This window comes from Oxyura jamaicensis, chromosome 2 (genome assembly GCF_011077185.1).
Source record: "Oxyura jamaicensis isolate SHBP4307 breed ruddy duck chromosome 2, BPBGC_Ojam_1.0, whole genome shotgun sequence".
NCBI classification, from domain to species: domain Eukaryota; kingdom Metazoa; phylum Chordata; class Aves; order Anseriformes; family Anatidae; genus Oxyura; species Oxyura jamaicensis.
This window is the reverse complement of record NC_048894.1, coordinates 50708601-50728725: the sequence shown is the minus strand read 5'-3', so window position 1 is coordinate 50728725 and position 20125 is coordinate 50708601. Positions and strand designations below refer to the sequence as shown.

General features: G+C 36.3%; 1 protein-coding gene across 2 annotated transcripts in view; it reads left to right on the top strand.

Moving 5' to 3' along the window:
• CDKAL1 (CDK5 regulatory subunit associated protein 1 like 1) overlaps positions 1–20125 on the top strand; it is a 422830-nt gene that overhangs the window by 189467 nt on the left and 213238 nt on the right. For both annotated transcript variants that reach the window (XM_035316554.1, XM_035316555.1), the window contains one exon: positions 1004–1107. In XM_035316554.1, coding sequence (XP_035172445.1) covers positions 1004–1107 — 104 coding nt within the window. The remainder of the gene's footprint in view (positions 1–1003; positions 1108–20125) is intronic.

The following is a 20125-nucleotide window of genomic DNA, read 5'->3' as shown; positions in this document are numbered from 1 at the left end:
AAAAATGATCTGACAGGTGATGAATAAATTGACTTTGGGTGGGAATGAATCACCTGGAGCAGGTTGTAAAGGGTCAGATTTAGAATCCTTTTTTAAGGTATAACCAATATGTGAGGGAATCTTTGGGAAGGAAAACCTTTAAAGTTTGCAAAGCAGTAATTGCCTAGTCATGGAGTTAATAGACGCTAATAGAAGACAAGGTAGTAAATCCAAGTGCTAAACAGCCTTGTAGCTGGTGCCTTGTCCTTCAGAAACCTCCCGGTATGACCAGGATCCAAAGACTAAACCTGCAGTGAGTGATACGTTTTTTTGTTGTTGTTGTTTTTAATCTGTCCCTGCTCTTACTTTGAATGAATCTGCTTTTACTACCATGTTAAGTAAATTAAAGCATTTACTTTGTTCCTCTAGTTTCTTATGGGAGACTTGTATAAGCTCTGAGATCTTTTCTACCAACCTGTCTTCCCTGTTGATGATTCAGTCTTTATTATCCTATTTATTTTGCTTATAAAAGCTAAATGAAAGAAGGAAAATCTAACTCAAATGTATTTTCCAGGATGCAGACTACTTAAAATCTGTGCCTAGTTTTCATGATATATTAATTTTTATTTTCACCTCCTTGTTCAGGTTAGAATTTGTGTAATACTTGGACTGAAATCTGGATATTTGTCTTTAGTAATGATTTAGTAGTGAACAACTGTTAATCCTGTTATAGCTTTCTAAAAAGATGTAAATTCCCGCTCTTTGAATTGGAATACATGTTTTTCACTGATCATTTTTTTCATCCTCTCTGTAGTTGTGAAGGATATTTTAACAAAGTATGAGACCAAAACACTCTTCAAAACAGTTTAGTTTGTTGATTTTAAAACAGAATACCATTACTTTTTGGTCATACATATAAAAACTCTTTCTTAAGATAGTTGTGTTATCTTAAGGTGTTCTTAAGGTAGTTGTGCATGTAAAGGCTTTATTGAGAAGAAACTGAATATTTTCATCTCCTAAACAGGTGTCTCAATGCATGTACTTACTGCAAAACTAAGCATGCCAGAGGAGACCTAGCAAGCTATCCCATTGACGAACTAGTGGACAGAGCCAAACAGTCTTTTCAAGGTAAGGGGCTTTATCCCTACAATAAAAGTCATCCTTTGAATCGTACCAGGTCTTATTTTCACATGTAACGATCATGATACAATATGGCTCTGTTACAGTGTTGGTGTTCTTAATATGTTGTGGCTGTGTCTAGTGGTGTCTTTGTGGTAGAAAGCCATGCTGTCATTATGTTGTTGTGCCGTTGTTTACAAAATGTAGTCCTACCAGAAGGATTACTTCATTTTGAATTTTGGCTTGCACAGATAAAGGTCCATACAAGCATTTTGTCATGATGAAGATGATTCTGTAAGATTTATTCATTTTCTTTGTTGCTGCTTTCTTACAAGGGAAGACAGTAATGTTTTTCACTCAATGATAACAGTAAGTTTCATAAACTTTCATAGGATTCTGAAAACACTTTTATGATATATTGCTTTTTCTCATAATGGGTTTCCTTGAGGAGTTTTAGGATGTTTCTGTGAGCAATCCAAAATTTTGAGGATTAATTTGAAACAAATAAGATAAACAGCTTCCAGTAGAACAGATACTGACAGACATCTAGTTTCAACTTCAGCAGAATATCTGTACTGATCTTACATGGATCCAACCAAACATCAGTTTTTCATACAGTACAGGACTCTGTGATAATATTTGCCCCAAACTCTTCGTGTTTCATAGTTATGTTAGTTCTACTGAACTGATATTTGTTATTTGTGTCTGAATTTTGCCTTACTTTCAAAAATAAACATTTTCAAATATTTTCTGTGTTCATTTCTGATGCAATCTCTGTGAAGGCATAAGTGTTGCTTTCTGTGTTTGTGTACCATGTTGAAGGTCTATACGTTTACTAAATATGCTTACTAAATAAAAAACTATACACTTACTAAAAAAAACACTGAGGTAATTCATGTACAGTTTCTCCTTCCATCTTTAAACCAAATTCTTTGAATCAAAATTATGGCAATAAATACAGTATGTGGTGTCACACTTTGTGGCACGTACAAACGTTGCAATCATTGGGTTTCACTTACAGCTCACTGTAATAACTGTTCTAGTAAAAAGTTGGTCTGCAATGTTAAAGCACATTTTAAAATCCATCCGTATTTAGGAACCCACAATGAACTTTATTCAAGTTTGTGATGGACTCTTGGCTATTCCTATCAGCAGTATGTAAAAGAAAAGTCCTTTTCCTAATCAAAGTCCACGTTTAGAAATTATGAGTTCTACGTTACCCACTTAGCAATGTAAATATCTTTTGTTTTTGTTAAAGCCTTGTTGTTCTGCAAGCCAAACACCTCTTTTTCTTTCATGAAGCTTATCTATAATTGCCATACACTTTCTCCTGCTGGTTTGTATGATTAATGCAGTTGTTTCTGTGAATTAGATTGTCTGTTATGATAGACAGGAATCCTGCCATGTGTCAGAATTCGTGTTTTAATAGGACAAGTCCCTTAAACCTGTATGAATTTGATGATATCTTCAGTAATTGAAATACAAGATGTATAAATGCACTTCCTGCTTTGGTGGAGAAACAGTTTGGGCAATCCATTTCAGAAGGTTACAAGTTTTCAGTAGTATAAGACAGGTGATTTTTAAATTGTTAAGTAGTCACTGTGCAGGTTAAAAGCTACCCATTTGATGGTTATAGTTATTGAGCAGTAATCATGAAGCATGATAGGCAGGTAGAAAAGGAACACTATGTTCTTTTCCTTTCATCTAGGTATACCCGTGAAGTACTTTTTTAGTAGTAGTAGTGTAAGCATAGTGTTACTTTGTTAGTACTAAATACCCATTTAAATGTTTCAGCAAGGAAGTATGATAAAGAAAGCAAAGAGAAAATATGGACAATATAGTCAGGATTATGGCCTTACATGGGCTAGCATTTAATTTTATTCAGAATTATTGTGTAGAAAGAAAAAAAATCAGACTTGCCTGTCCTGTTATAATTGTATATACATGCCGTAAAGTCCACGTTGTTTTGTCTTTGTAGACAACAAATACGAAAATTTTGGAAAGTACTTTGAACTTCTAGGATTGTACATTCAGATTGAAAATTAAGTAATTCAATTCATCTGTTGTACTGCGGCCCTTATTATAACTATTGACTCCCTCAAAATAACTTGATTTCTAATGGAAAAAGTTGCCCTTAAGCTGTTGTTTTGAAATTTCTTGAAGAAATACTGTGACACTTCTCACAGCAGGCATCTCCAGGGAGTTCTATTCTTATTTGGCTTTATACAAAGTACCTTTTTTAGAGGAAATGAGAAAAGAAGCAAGTACCTAGTTGTAAAATGAGAGGCTTTACTTCTAGCTTCCACGTGTTTAGAAACAGTGAAGAAATAGTCAGATACTTAGTTTGCAGTGTATGGAGAATTTATTACTGCCAGCTTGCTGCAGCTGGGCTGCAGAAATTCTTCATCAATCCAGTGAAAACTTGAGCAATTTATATTCATTAAAGTCATTGCTGAGGTATTGGACTGCACTCTCTTCAACAATTTTCTGTTTTCTCAGAAGAAGCATTGGTGAAGCTCTAGTGAAAAATAAGGAGAGGTACAGCTATGTGATGGAAAGTTTTTCCACTTCGGAATTATTCATGGGAGAATTGAAGTGTCTTAGAAGAACTGCAGCAAAAAAAACAGTATCTGATGATTTTGTACAACTACATGATCAAGTCATGTAAGAAAAGGGAGAATGATGTTATCTGCAATGCTCTGTAGATATGTAGTTTTACAATATGCAACTTCATAAGGCCCAAAGGTGGGAAGTTGCGGTTAACACCAAAAATGCCTAGAAAAGCTGTATTTAAGGATATTTTGATACAGGTTCTTAAATCTCAGAACTACAACAGCTCTCTAAAATACTTTCTCAGGCAATCATTATTTGTTTCCAGATGCCAATTGCCATCTTGTCACTATCCATAACAGCAGTTGTCAAATGGAGCCTTAGTGTTGTGATCCCAATTTCTCTCCAGTCATTTCCATGATGCAGCCTCTGGGTTGGAAGTCTCTATGCAGGAAGTGTTTCGGAGCCATAGCACATGCAGCACTACTTGTCTGCTAGTCATTTCGAGTAGTCAGTGATCTAGTCTGGGACAACTACTAATACTTTGTCAGTGTACCGTTACCAATGATGTATCTGTGTGACAGCAGACATGAGGTACCTTACAGTGGTAATTATTTTTGATGCTTGTCTCCAATATGACTTCTGAAGACTTTTTATTTGGATTTTCTCAGGCTTTTTAGTCAAAATTCAGCTCTGTGATTTTATTTCATTTTTTCAAGTTTTACATACTTTGTGTAGGTTAGAAATTTTTTTTTTCAATTTATTTTAGAGTCCAGACCTTTACTTTTTGGTCTATATTACAGTTTTGTAAAAACAGAATTAAACATTGCTGAGATTAGTAACTGGATGACAACAGATGACAAAATTGTTAAAATTTACATGTGCTCAAATTATTTTTACAAATGTAAACTTGATTTAAATCAACTAATTAAAAAGAGATGACTGAATTCATTGTGGCCGAACAAATATCAGCCTATATCTTGTACTTTCCCAAACTTTGAAATAAGCTGTTCTTTATATTTCTTTATTTCTGAATTTTATTTATGTATCTTAAATTCAGTAAAGTAAAAAACTCAGTATGTTGCGACTTCCTGGTATATTCTGCATAGTTTTCATAATGCACTGAACTAAATTTCTGACAATTATTCTATACAAGGTATCCTGAAGTTGAGTTTGTTTGCGTACTGTGTATGGATTTACATCTCCTGTCTGAGCTCCATAGTGCTTTAGAAGTTATGATTGACATCGACTTGATAATTACAACAATTATTTTTAATGAATTGATCCATCTGAAGCTGAAAGTAGATGATTGAAGTTTTAGCTGTTTTAACTTGAATGTTTTGTCTCTCAATTTCAACTTCCAGTAGGCAGTGGCATTTTTAATTTTTTTTTTAACATGGGCACCCTTGTCAAATCACATTATATAACAGATTTCTATAGGACAGTTAGTAAAAGAAAAAATATTGCTAAATGTAGTAAAGTGGTCCTCAAGTTGGGAACAAATGTGTTCTGTAAGGATGTTTATGCAAAGAGTTTTTCCACAGCTGATGGTACAGCACTTTCTTTGTGTCATTAGTTCAGTGGTATGTTTTTTCAGAATTTACTGTATCATGTTCAATGCTGTATTTTAGGAGATTGTATTTGCAGTTATGAGAGAGCTCTTTCTTTCCTTCCAAAAATGACTCTATGTGTGACAATGTGTTTTTGCTTAGTTCATTAAATGGAAGACCGGAGTTGCTACCATTGGTGAAGAGTGCCTCAAGGAGGCACAAAAGTTAAAACAATGTTGTGTAATGTTGTGTGGAGTGATGTCCTGGGATACCTCTGGCTAAATTGCAAGACTTTTAATTGACTTCAGAATTTTCTTTAATGGATTTTAGTGACCATAAAATGATGCTTAACTGATATTGCTACCTGGTGGTTTGTAAATGCAACCAATTATGAGAGAGAATTTCTGGGCAGAGATAGCACTTTATATTGCCAACAATTTTAGCTGGCTCAGCAAACTGACTTAAAAATATAAATAGTTTTATGAATTAGCTATTACTTCGTTCTACTTTAGAATGAAAAACTCCCACATGTACCAGTAGGAAATTATTTTTTTTAGCATTGCGTGTCTGTCAAAAATGACAGGGAATATGCTGCTATAAAAATATACACTGGATAATTACTACAATATTAACTTATTTTATGGTAGCACCCAGTGAGCTCAAAGGAAAGTCAAGTTATGTTGGGAAACAGCATACTCATATCCTCAAGCTACGTGGAACAATAGCTTCTGGATGAGTAATTGCAGTGGCAAAATATAATGTATTTTTATTTACATGATGGTTGTCTGGCATGCATGGTGTTGAATGCCGAATAATACTTCTGTTCAGGAAAATTTGGACATAATGTAGTATCGCAAAGCAAAGGAAGTACCTAAAGGATGATGCTGAGTCTCAACTTTCTTTCATCAGTAGTCTTTCACAATTATCCCTTATCTTGTAGGTTTTGAAGTGATGAGAGTTTGAAGAAGATGAATGTTAAATATTTCTCTCTCTACGAGTATCATTATAAACAGATGTTTGCACATAACGATAAGGATTCTTTTTATATAACGTGACTAGTTTCCAAAGCTTTTCAGATCAATGTGAGCCTAGCTTAGGATCTCTGGTTTTCGTAGTTCTGATGAGGTGCTGTCAGGACATTCTGCTTTCTTAATTGGTAACTGGTTTTCTTCCTGCAGCACTACCACTGAGCTCTCTATGTGTATGTTTTCAGAGCAGCTGCCATTCTTGAAAGGAGAAATATTTAATATTGACAGTGGTTTTGGTTTCTTGTTAATTAGTCAAAGTGGTACTGAATTTTGATGTTTTAGGCTGTGCTTTCGGAGCGGTGGTGCTTTGAATGTGCTTTGAAGGACTGTGTGCTTGGTCACCCAGATGGAGACTTGGGCTGTGGACTCTAGTTTCTTTGGGGTGGGGGAATAAACCAAGGCTGTAGAGAGGGTAGGTGTTGCATATTGAGATCTCACCTTGATGTGCGATGAAGGCTTCATCAGAGGCTGGACACAGACCCACAAATGAGCAAGTGGTTTTAGCAGTTTAAACACGCCCTTTGCTATTTATTCTAAACATGCCCCAACAAAAATTTCTTGAGAAGCTAGTCTGAATTCATTGCTTGGCTGGGGGTCGGCCTCTTCCAACAGATAGGTAGTGATAGAATAAGAGGGAATGGCCTCAAGTTCAGGGGAAGTTCAGGTTAGAAATTAGGAGAAATGTCTTAAAAAGATCAGTCAGGCATTGGAATGAGTTTCTCAGGCAGATGGTGGAGTCACTGTCTCTGGGGGTGTTTAAGGAAAGGTTGGACGTGGTGCTTAGGGACGTGGTTTAGTGGGTGACACTGGCGGTAGGGGGGATGGTTGGACCAGATGATCTTGGAGGTCTTTTCCAGCTTTAATGATTCTATGATTGTTATACACCCAGAACAACTAAACAATGTCATGTTAATGACATATAGCTAATCTATTGATTGAATTAGATGGATTTGGTTTGGGGAAATTTTTTAAATTCAGTTGTCATTTGGAAAGATTGGGAAATGTACTTTGTAGAGAAATGAAATATGTTTAGAGTTCTGTTTAATTTTGGATTGGATTAGGTGTTTAGATGAACTTGACTGTTTTTGTTTGGTTCCACAAATACCCACAGACTTCAACTCACAATACCCACAGTTCAACTCAGAAACCAAACAACATTTGTGAATAGGGTGTATTTTTATTTATGTATTGAGAAAAATGGGAATGGTTTATCATGGAAGGTGTTTACACTAAAACATTAGTTTCTGTCTATGTAAAATAATTCACCATTTTGAAATTTAATTAAATTTTAAATTTTCTTTCCTGCTGGAAGCTTGCTGATTTCCATACGGATATGTTCCCCAAAAGCTGTAAGCTGTACTTTGGCAAGTGTCTGTTTCTGTTTAGCAAAAACTGCTTTAGAAAAGGAAATTTTTGAGTACTATTTACCAGTCATTGCCTAGGGTAGCATAGCAAAAAGCTGCTTATAAAATTAAGAAAGTTAAACTCAGAGCACTTTTTCATGCTGTGTCCTTCATAGCAAAAAGGAAGCAAAGTTAAAGGCAGGCTTTACCTGCATATGCAGACCATATTTTAATCTTTCTTTGATTCCTTATTTACACTGTAGGAAACATTAGAATGAAAAAGCAAACATTACTATCCTTTAAACACCCCCAAAAGGGGTTGCAAAAGCCCAACAACGTTTTCTTGTAAGGTAACTGTAAGGAGGAAACATGAAAATTCATTGCTGGTTGGCTGTTTCTGCAGTTCTCTCATACTTAAGTCACATTATGTATGCATCTCCCCCATAAAAGCTTCATCAGGGAAAAAAAAAAAAAACAACCAACCAACCAACAATATAATATTTGATACAAAATAGAATGTTGGAGGCATAGCATATGTTGGCTTCTACTTACTCTCTTTTATCAGCAAGAGTGATGTTATGAGAGTATGAAGTCTGTGTCCATTAGGATTGGTTGTTAACTGTCTTATGGAATAGCTTTCTATCAGGGTAGACAAATTCTCAATGCTGAATTTTTGACTGGAATATATTGAATTCTACAACTGGGGATTTGTAGAAGGAACTTAAGTTCTGTGTAGCGTTGTACAATGAAATGCTTGAATCGTCTTTTTCAAAATGATTTTCTTTTGCCTCCGCGTTTTCCAATTTATTGAATCAGAATGTTCTGATACATAGAATATAAGATATATAGGAAAGGAAAATTACATATGAAAATATTTTCTTAAAAATGCTCTTTCCCCTTAAAAGCATACGAACAAACGCAAACCCCATCTAATTTCTCAGTTCCTTTCCTATCATATTTTCTTGAGAGCAGAGGTTTCCTATCACAAATAATCTGGTACATATACAGTTTCGCTAGGCGTAATGTTATATTTTGTTTGCATGTTGGTTGATTTTAGTTTTTTTTTCGGAGGGTTGTGGGGGGTGTTAAGGGGTGGGGGATGAAGATGGTTGCAGTGTTTTTCTAAGATGAACCTCTTCTGTCAGCCTTTTTACTGACTTCTGGGCAGAGAAGGCCTTCTAATATTGTTCCTGAAGTCTAATTTGAAGTTGCATTCCAGGGATCTTGGGTTGCTGTATTTGAGACACTTTGATAAACAGCTTTTCTTTGTTCTTCTGTGCTTTTTGGCTCTGGCTAAAGAGCTAGGGCTTTTTGTTGCTGCTAAGTTTATTAAAATTCTTTCTGTATTGTCTTTTGTGTTTTATGAATGTTTAAGTTTTGCCTGCTGACTTTGCTAATGCACAGGATACGTAGGCCAAGGTAAATATTTTGGTACCAGCTTGTCATTTCTTAGAGCTACTTGGGATAACATAATGAATTAGTTTTTCATGGCTGCGTGTGATCTTTTCTAATGATCCTGAAAGAAATTGGTATATTTGCATTCCGTCAGTAATGATTAGAATCAGTGACTTCAGGTAAGTACAAACTGCTGTGTTACAGGAATTTAAACACACGTTGGCAACATCCTGTAACATAAAGATTTTTAAGAGAATAAAAAGATGTCTTTTCAGTAGCATATTAAAATATTATAGTTATTTTCAAGCCTCATTTGAGAAACAAAATTACAAGGTTAGTAAGCCTGCCTCTTGTCTCAAAAATAAATTGGCACTTAGGTTTTTGGTGTGTGTTTCTTTTATATGGTCAACTTTGCTGAAATGGTATGGTTGTTTCTGTCATCTTCACTGTGTCTGCATAAAAGGTTCCTTTGAGTTGTTTTCAATCGTATTTGGTAAGTGCAGTGTCCGTTACATTAGATTATTGGTTTCTAGGTTATTTAATTTGCTGCATTCTGAACTTATATATGAACTTTATTCTGAACTTATATATGAACTTATTGGAATACTCAAGGCAGTTCATTTTACATGTGGGAAAACAATCGTCTTGCTGCCTATTTATAGGAATCCTAGGTGACTGATTTGACAGAAACTCATATATATTGTATTGGATAAATGAGCTGAACGGTTTCTTCTGGTCTGACTGAAGGTCTTTCTCCTCCTGTCCTCTCCTCAAAAATGCATTACAGCAGTGAGCTTATCCCAGTTTAAGACATTATTTTTGCAGTAACGCTTTTCATTTACACATTTTTAAAAAAGTTTTTCTTTTGTATTGCTCATTAGTCCTGAAAGATGACACTACTTACATTTGCATTTGCTAGGCAAGGACTGAGTTTCCATTGAGATATATGCAGGATTTAGTAAAGGGGTGATTTCCTCCATTAATTTTGTTAATGTCCTTTGATTATTGTTTAAATATATCTGACATATATAATATGTCATATGTATATAATAATCTATATAATAATCTATATAATACTATATATAACCTATCTATTTTATTAAAAATAATTACACATAAGAAAATATTACTATTCTGCATGTTTTTGTTTGGTACTTTGCAGTTAGAGTTGAAGTCTCGCTCGGAGACGCCCAGATGTGAGCTGACTTCAATCAAAAAACCATGTAGCCATTCCATTGTACTGCTGTTCTTTGACTGAATTCAGCTTTCCTTCAGACTATCATATCAGCTCATGCCAGTGCTGTCAAACATCATTTGACGTGGCTTTAGAATGGGGTTATGTTTGGTAACTAAGTCCTGGGCGAAGAGAACTGCCACTGTCTTGAGGTATAGGTAAAAATGATCACACCCTAAAGATGGAGATTAGATTGGAATGAAAGCTGTATGCTCTTTGGTACATAACAGCACACCAGCAAGAATGAAATATTAAGCTAAAGAAAAATGAATGTATTAGTCTGTCATTCTCACAAGCCATTCTCACAAGTCTTTTTTGATGTTATGTATCTAGGGAATTACAGGTAGGGATTTGTAGAAACAAACCTTCAGTAGTGTGCCATGAGCTCTCATGAAATGACTCCAGCCCTCTTCATGCCTAAGATGTTATGCGTTTTGATTTTGACAATGGAATGCTTTTCAGGGTTGCACAGATCAGTTTAGTAATATGCTTTGTGCAACCAAGCAAACGTTTGCATCAGCAGAGCTAACACAGAAGTTCAAACCCATTATGGAGATTTCCCAGATCAGTCCATTATGAAATTTACTGCCTGAGATGGACCTGCAGTCCACTGGCTGAGCTGTCAGGAGAAGCTTCCAGTTACTTCATACATTTCACGTTGCCCTTCAGATGTCCAGGCATTGAGGTAACGGTGCATGTTCTGCTTAACAGGCAAATGTCATGCAAGGAGAAATGCACTGAAAGCACTGAACACTTATTTAGCTGCTGGCTAAACTGCAGTTTTATTTTTCCTGGGGGAAGATGATCTGAAATTGATGGCAACAGTACTAACATAAAAACGTTATCTTTGAACTTATTCTCGGTACTTTGGAGATAATGTGACCTTTGTTTAAATTAGAGTTATGGTACTTGCTTTTAATGCTTCAGTGGAAGATTTGAAACTATATTGATTTAAATCTGGAAAAAAAAAACAAACTAGATATTAGCTTTGTTCCATTTCTATTCACTCTTGCTGATTTTGAGTTGTATATAAAATTAATTCATGTTTTCTTTTTCATTTTTGATTTTTTTATCACTTTGTAAAATATACTTTACTAGCTCTTTGCTAGTTCTTCACTTCCTACTGTGGCAAGCTGATGATTGTGTTGGGATACACTCACACTGCTTTTTGTTAGTCATATTTTTATAGAACTGTTTATGAAGCACTTCCAGGAAAAAATTAAGTACCTCTACAATTAATGACTTTCAGACTATATTGCAGGTCTGCTAAATAGTACTATGTTTCTGTCCATGGTGTCCCAGATCTTACACATCTGTAGTATAATACATACATAGTCAGTCCTCTGCTTTTAGAAAGCCTCAAACGTGTTGCATGTACTGTATAGGTGATTGACTCATGCAGAAAAAGAAATTATGCTTTCCAAAGAGTGATGACTCTGCAGTGCACTTGTGGTATGTCTGATGCTGCCATCACAATACCAAACAGCCACCAAGGACTTCTCTGGGATTCACAACATACCACCATTTTTGAGGCATGCCAAGAATCAGCTCAGGATTCAAATTTAATTTGTTAAAAATGTTAATATTTCATTATGGGTACAGATTGTGTAGATCATATCATCTTCTAATTGTATAGTTACCAAGAAATATCACTAATATCATATTGTTTCCATTTACTTCTAACTATGTCAAACTTTAATTGATACACCTATTTATAATCATTTAACTATTTGGAATAATTAGGTAGATGATGTTATTTTATACAAGTTTAGAAATGAGAAAACATTTTTATTGACAAGTTCAGGAGGACTTTGCCTTAGTATGATCATTCTTTTGCTTTTGGGTCACTTATAAACACATAAAATATATTTATTATTTAGTATAGTGTGTAGTGCATATATATACTCTATATACTATACTACATAAAATATCTTATATATATTTAGTACTTCCGATTTTTTTTTAATAGAGATTCAAGAGATTCTGGCTGTTAGATTTTGTAGGCATGCTCCCCACTTCAGGCTGATTTCATACTTCTTTTTTTTTTCCTTATTGCCAGGTCTGCTGTGATACCAGGCATCAGAAATGAGGAAGGGAAACCTCTTTTTACTTTTGCTCCATGTGTTAATGTCTTCCTCTGGCCTTGATAAAGGTTTTAGTCCAGACAATCTGTTTAATCATCCTTGTAGCGTCCTCATATAACAAATGTGCTTTAACAGTTAGTTAATTTGCCAAAAAAATCTTATCCACACCACATTTAGAACACGGATCAGACTAGATTTTGCAAGTATGCAGTGTAACGTGCAAAACTGTAACGAGAGACCCTTCCCTTGCAAGGAAAAACACTTAGGCACTCTTTACTGTTTGTATAATTAGAATGTCTAAGTGCTGTGTACCTTTTTTTAAAAAAAAAAAACAGCTGGAGGTGGCCCCAAAGAGCTTATAATGTTATAATATAAGCAACAGAGGAGAAATACAGTAGAATAATATAATGTAATTACATTCAAGATAATAATCAGTTGTTCACAGTATTTACTGCTGAGACTAAAGTCTTGTGTGGGATGATAGAGGAAAGGTTGTTATTTAGGAAAGATTAGTAAAGATAATGTAGTACAAGGAGCGGTCGTTCGTTCTGGGAGGAGCTATGCCCCTAAAAGTCGCGAAATTCGTGTCCCCTTAAAGATTTTCATTGGGAGTCAGTCTGTTTGTGCTAGGCTGTGTTTCTTAAAGTAGTAATTTCTTCTCTATGGGGATTATGATGAAAGCCTGAGTAGCTTTAAATGGATTCCTTAGATGCTTTGGAATGTTGTTCATGTCATGGTTGTCTGTTCCAAAATATAAATCCCTTTAATGCTGTAATATGAAATAAAATGCATATTTCCTGAAAATCCGGACTATTTGTTAGTTTAGGATGCTCTCTTATCTGTGAGTTGTTGTCAAAGTCAAACAGGCATTGTTCAGAGGAGAGCTTGCCAGATGTATAGATGCTGTTGCCAGCATTTCTTGTAGCATGACCAGATTACCTTCTTGTCTCTGTCAAACCTGCCTAGAAATTCTGCTTTTTCAATAGTCTCTCTAAGCGTGCACAGGCTGTGGTAGCTTATGGTGCTGGGCAGAAAAATATAAAATGCATGTATGTGAATGCTTATTTTGCATGCCTGACTAAGACTCGCATAGACAAGAGGACTCCTCTAATCTCTTAGCTTTGGCAGTTTAAAGAACCAGAGAAGTCTGTTTAGCAAGGGTTGTATTTTTTTTTTTGTGAAAACAAACAAACAAACAAACAAAAAACACAAGTTTTGGTCACATTTGCTGTATAACTCAGACGTCTCATTCTTTTTTTTTTTTTTTTTTTAAACCGTACGCAAATGTTTGCATTTATGCTGTTTCACTCTTTTAATGACAAGAAATTGTTTCAGCTTCAATTTTTTTGTGGAAAAATGTTTTTTGTTTTTTTTTTTTAAATAAAGGTTTAGTATGAAAGAGCCAAAGCAGAGATGTATACAATTAAAAATACTGCCTCATTTTTATCCTTACACTATAGTTTCAGCTGTAACTTAAACAAACCAATAACAAACCAGTCCGTGCCTCCATTTTAACTCGGCTTAGTTCTCCAGTCTGGCTTACTTAAGGATCGTGTAAACACTTGAATTATCCCAATGGAAAAAAAATAAACAGACTAGTGTATATGTAAGGTAGGAAAAAAGCTACTATAAGCAACCGAGGAGACAGGAAGACAGGCTCAGCAGAGCTGGTTTGTGCTGCTTGAAAAGTGTAAGTGAAACTGGGTAAGAATGATCAGATCTTGCCTTCTGGAATGGGGTACAGATTTGCCTGTGTATACTCTTGGAAGTTCTATAATCTTGCGCATACCTTTGTGATTAGAGATGATAGCATCTGTCATTCTAGTTTCAGTGAAATTTCAGTTTTTCAGAATTCTGTTTTCTTGTATTTTAAGAGAACAGAAAGCTGGAAGGAGACTTAAGCTTGTTTTTTTTTTAGTCATATATATTCAGAAATTTCGAAGTGTGACAGCAGTAAGTGATACAATTTGAATCTTTTAAGATACTGACATTATTGAAATACTGCAATTCTGCAATGTCCCAGTGATATTAAACCAGGGGATTTGGAGGGATGTCAGGAAATCTAGATATGGTGATCTTCCCAAACTCTCCTCTCCCATCCCTGAGCTGCTGTTTTCTGTGAAGACTTTTGTTTAGGTGAACTGTCCCTACAAGGCTTCACCTAATAGTGGACAAGCTGGGCTGCCTTCTTGTATTTTCCAAAGGCATGAGATACCTGTTCTAGCACAACACTTACTTTGAGATCCGCTGATTTCTATGAGCCCCTGTGCACTGCGATGCTAGTGTCCTCTGGCACTTCAGCAAAAGGAGAAGGGATGCTCACCAAGGAGGGGGAAGCAGAGCTCACCTCTGATTTAATAATTTGGGTGTTATTTGATATTGCAAATATTAGAGTTAGTGATACCATGAGAGCAATTCATTATTGGTAACTACTGGGTGGGTGCCTCTGCTGAAAATCGACGTGATTCTTACTGCAATCTTGAAATGTCTGCTAAAGATAGAGTGCTGGGATGGTCCCAGACTGTGAATTTAGGAGCCTCCAGGTTGTCGAGTGGTACTGTTTTGAAGTTCCCTAAGCTGGTCTCAAACATGAGATGTTCTTGAGGCAGGTGCCTTCACATGGTAGCAGAAGTCGGGTAACCTGAAAAACTGCATAGCTTATAGAACTGCACAGTTCTTGGCTGGTACCTGTTGATCACAGAATCACAGAATGGTTTGGGTTGGAAGGGACCTTAAAGACCATCCAGGTCCAAACCCCAAGCCATGGGCAGGGACACCTCCCCCCAGACCAGGTTGCCCAAAGCCCCATCCAGGCACAGGAAGGCCGCAATAAGGTCTTCCCAGAGCCTTCTCTTCTCCAGGCTGAACATCCCCAACTCCCTCAGCCTGTCTTCACAGGAGAGGTGCTCCAGCCCTTGATCATCCTTAGGGCCCTCCTCTGGACTCGCTCTAATGAGTACATGTCCTTCTAATGGTGGAGGCCCCAGTGCTGAACACAGTGCACCTGGGGTCTCACGAGAGCAGAGGCGGAGAATCATTCCCCTTGCCCTGATGGCCATGCTTCTCTTGAGAAGCTGTGGTAGCAGGATACTGGAAATAAAATTGAAGTTCAAATGCAAGTTTACTTGTGTCTTTCTGACAAATGTTACTTGAAAGACAAAGGCATCTTCTCCAAATTCTCTGCAAAGGAAGACGCATACTCTCCATGTATGCAGTAACAAGAAAGTAGTCACCAGCTTATTCTGACAGAGGTAGAAACATGCACACTAGCTGTGGTTGTCTTCTTGTTGTTTAATTCTGTTAGTAATTTTACAATTATACATGGTACTTTGAAGTTACTTCTGAACCGTGTCAATAAATATTGTTTTTTGAATGTAAATTCTTAGAGGAAAGATATATGCTACTATCCGTAGCCATGTCCTTGTACAACAAATGACACCCACTAAGGTTGGTGTTGTTAAAAATCTCATAAAGGAAAATTGATAGGTAGTTACCGTGGTTTTATTTGAACTCTCCCTATTGTCAGTGTGAGTATTGCCCTTGAGGTTTTTCACTTTGAGCTTGCACTTAGCTTATACATGGAAGAGTTTATTTCTTTAAAGTGTTGGCAGCCAGTTTTGTGTCACTTTGACTTTTGCTATGAATTGCAATGCCTTGTAAATACTCACTGTTCAGGAGACCTGCTGAGAAAAGGAAGAAAAAGCTTGGTGCTATGTAAATTTGGCAGTGAAGGAGATGAAGATTCTTCATGCTTTTTAGTAGAACGTTTGGCTGGCTTAGGGCTTCCTCAGTAAAAGCTATTCCATCTGATGTTTGCTTTATTTTTTTTCTTGTTTACTTTATACCGAAGTAGTGTATGTTATATTTTTTCTATACTTATTCAGTGGAACAGTAGAAAAGGAAAGCTGGATAACATTCCTTTTTTGTTAATTTTGTTTATAAATATCTTTTTGTTAAGTTTGCATTATTTGAAACGGAGTGTAAAACATGAGATTTAGTAATGCCACAGCCAGTAGTTGAAGTCTTTATGGGACAGATTAAACCGGTCTTGTGTGTATTTAGTGTTGAATTTAAAAGCAATTCAAATTAAGGCATAGTGTACCTTCTAATTAATCTTACTTTCAGGAAAAAAAAAATCTTTAATTTTATTTGAAAATTACTGTTTGATTTTATGTTGTTTCTTAGCCACAGGCGTATTGGAGTTTTCCCATTATCTACTTGTAAATATTTGTTCAGGTATTGGAACTTGTGCTGATTGTTGGCAATACTTGTTTTGCCCCTGTATTTACTGCTGATTTTCTAAAACCTTGGCCATAAATACTTTCAAAACTTTATAATGATATTATCACAGCCAACCTTGCCTATTATGCAGCATGCAACTACTTAGCACTTTCAATTGCTGCTGTGAAAATGAAACAAGCAATTCCTTCTGTAAAACAGACATGGGGACCAAAAGCCATATTGTTAACAAATGAGTTGCACCGTGTTGTACCAGTCATGTTCTAAGCACAGTATAGGTCATCGTTATTTTGTCCAAAGGTAATTTATCAGAATACCAACAATGGTTTATTTTATCTTCGGCTAAGTGGTCTCCTCCGGGATAGTTTAGCCTTCTGGAGAAACAAGTATCGGTCATTCTATGCCAGTGAAACATTCTGTTCAAAAGATGACTCTAGGTGGTAACTTCTAACTTTTCTTTCTTTGCTGCAGGAATGTGAAGGAGAGCACTAATTTCTTGGAGAATGAGTTTTAGCAGAACTAGAATCTCTCATCATCAAATTTGCATGTTACCTGCATTTCCCTTTGTGGACAAAATGATTCATGTCCCACTCCCCTTTCCATTGCAAGGTGACTGGTGTGCCAACCACTTCTTAAAATAAAGAGTAATGTTAGATGCCTCATCCCATACAGATTCAAAGCATTAAATGATAAATATGAGGTTCAGAACAAAATAAAACTTAATCTTATAGTATGGTTAAACCTGAGAAACTCCCTAGCAGGGGACATGGTGAAAGTTTACACATGTTTGGAAGAGATAGGACAGATGCATGGAAGAAGAATCCATTTCCTTTAAATACAATCAAGGCTCCTTGGGGAGTGTTGGAATTTGCTGAATACTCAGCCAATACTTTATGCTGCCTATATTTATACTTCATTAAGCATCCACTGTAGACAGGCTTTGGAGAGAGGACACTGGGATGAAATAACTTGTGGTTTGTCATTATGACTATTCTAAAGTTGTATTTCAGCAAATATCTGATTTGACCCTGTTTTACTTTAGATAAAGTGTGCATTAGCTTTTTAATGTCGTTCTCTGCCAGTTTTCATAATGAAGGCTTACCTGCTGTGCATAGATGGTTTTTTTTGCAGTGCGGGTACTCCTGTTATGTTGTGCAATATCCTTGTGAGTCAAGCACATACCATCTCCATATCTAATGCTACCGTAAGTTGGAAATTTTTAAAGTTCTTTTAATAGAAAACTAAGAGCTCATCTGATCAGGTCTGAGTTAACTTCCTCCCAGAGTGCTTTAAAGTGCTAGGTGATTAAGTGAAAAAGCTGCAATTTACAGAAGCAGGCACTTCAACATCAAACAGCTTACAGCAAATGTCAAGTGTAAACAATCTGTAAGTTATAAAAAGAAATTGTCTAATCTTTCATGCCATATTCACTGAAGTCACAGTGGGAGCTAAAGTCTGTGCGGTGACAAGCCCAGTTGTGACAGTGAGAAAATGCTGAAAGAATACTGTATCTTAGGAAAAACTAAGTCTGCATGTGTGGTCCCACAGACCTCATTGATCCCTCTCAAGCTTAGCTGTTGTCCCTTCCTATTTTACCTTTGCTCAGGTATTTGCTGCTATGGTAAGACAAAAGTCAACACAAGTTAGCGTTTTTTGTGGTCAGTTTTAGACATAATGCTATAGAGTGGTAGCAGTTGCTCATGAAATAACAGTTTGAGGCTGCGTAGAGGAAAACATTGCTTTCATGCTGCTCTGGCATTATTGATAGCATTGAATGCAAGGCCAACTGGTCAGTCAGCATGCTTTTTAAGGAAAAAAAAAGGTACTAGGTAGCTTTTAACAGTCTTCTGAGGGAAACAAGTAATATTGTATGAACCCATTACTGGCTCTTTACATTGGACAAGGCATGGCTGCATTTTTTCTTGTCTTGGAACCCACTCTCTTGTGTCTGATATTCATAAATTTCATCTTGTTAAGAGTGTTAGAGAAGTGCTAATGTAGGCATAATTTGCACGTGCACATTACAGGGCTCTGTGGCCTCTTTGTTCCAAATCCCAAATAAATAGTCTTTAAAACAAATGTTCTAAGTGTTTTGTACAAATTGCTTAGTTCTGACTTTAAATAGAGATGTTTTTTATACTCAGTTTGGTTGTGTCTGGAAACTGATTAGTAGTATCATGTCGAATCTCACAGATAAAGTTGGTCTGCTTTATTGGCTCATGAAAATAAGAGCTATGACCTGCACAGATACATGGGACTCGTACACTAGGGTGTCTTGATAGGTTATTACATTTATGCCTTTTTAATGTCATGTACATTGTGCTAAAGGTACTGCAATTTGAAATTGAAACATTGATGTAAGGTAGGTCTAAGAGGTGTCAGTGACGGTTCAGAACCTTTAGGGAAGATGCTTGGTTTACCTGTGAAAACCAGTTCTGTCTGCTTTACTTTAGGGTAATTGTGTTTGTGAGCAGTTCACAGAATCTCAGAAGGGTTGAGGTTGGAAGGGACTGCTGGAGGTCCTGTGGTCCAACCCCCCTGCTCAGGCAGGGACACCTTGAGCATGTTGCCCAAGACCCTGTTCATGGTTTGCTTTCATTTGTGGGCCCAGTGCCCTAAAGGAGGAAAAAAAAGAGGGGGTTGTTAACACTCTTTTACCTAGCTTATTTGTAAACCAGGTCAGATACCCTTGATTAAGTCTCAGCTGAAGCATAACTTAAATCTTGACAGACTGAACCTAAACAGGAGTGTTTTTTTTCCTTTTTTCAGACCAGCCAAGAGATAGGGAGAGAAAAATAAACGCTATTTCCAGTTCATAAGCAGTACAACAGTGCTGAATAAATGCACAACTGTTAATGAATAGCTATTTCAAATATTTACAGGAGGCAAAAGAAAAGAAGATTGGCATCCAAGGCAGCTGTGCCCAGGGAGAGCAATTAAAAATAAACATGATAAATGATGTTCAAGTGCTCGTGTAACTGTCAAATATCCGAGGTACTCAAAAGTGGAAAGTGTTTACACTCTAAGGCCATGCAGCTAGGCATTCTGGATAGGAATGTTTTTTCCTTTTTTTTTTCAGAAACCTAAGATTTGGCAGCTCAAAAGGGGAGAGAGGATCTAATGAATGTAGGACATTCAAGAACCTTGAACTTTTTGGACTTTATGCTGCTTAAAAAAAAAAAAAGGGCAGAACAAAACCTCTTGTAGGTGAAGCTCATTTCATTCCATTATTTCCACAGTGAACTGTTTTGTTTTTTTTTTTTAGTCTTGACTCTTAATAAAACTACATGGCACTTTATGTTCATAAAAATAAGTAATGGATTTTGTAATGGCTCTTTCAGTCTTCTGTATTGATGTATGATGGAGATGAAGGTGTAGGTGGATTGTTGCTTTGATTTTGTAGGAATTTTGAAAAATTGTATACAACATAGTAAGCTATCAACTTGCTGTGCTTCTGTACATGTAGATTTTTCATATTGTCTGGCAAGTATTTTTTCATGTTCACTTTCAGTTCTGAGTTCAATGTATGTCAGTTGACCGCAGACTTTGGCAGAGACATTTTATTTTTGTACTTCAGTGTGAGTCTGGCTTCTCTGAAGTTGTC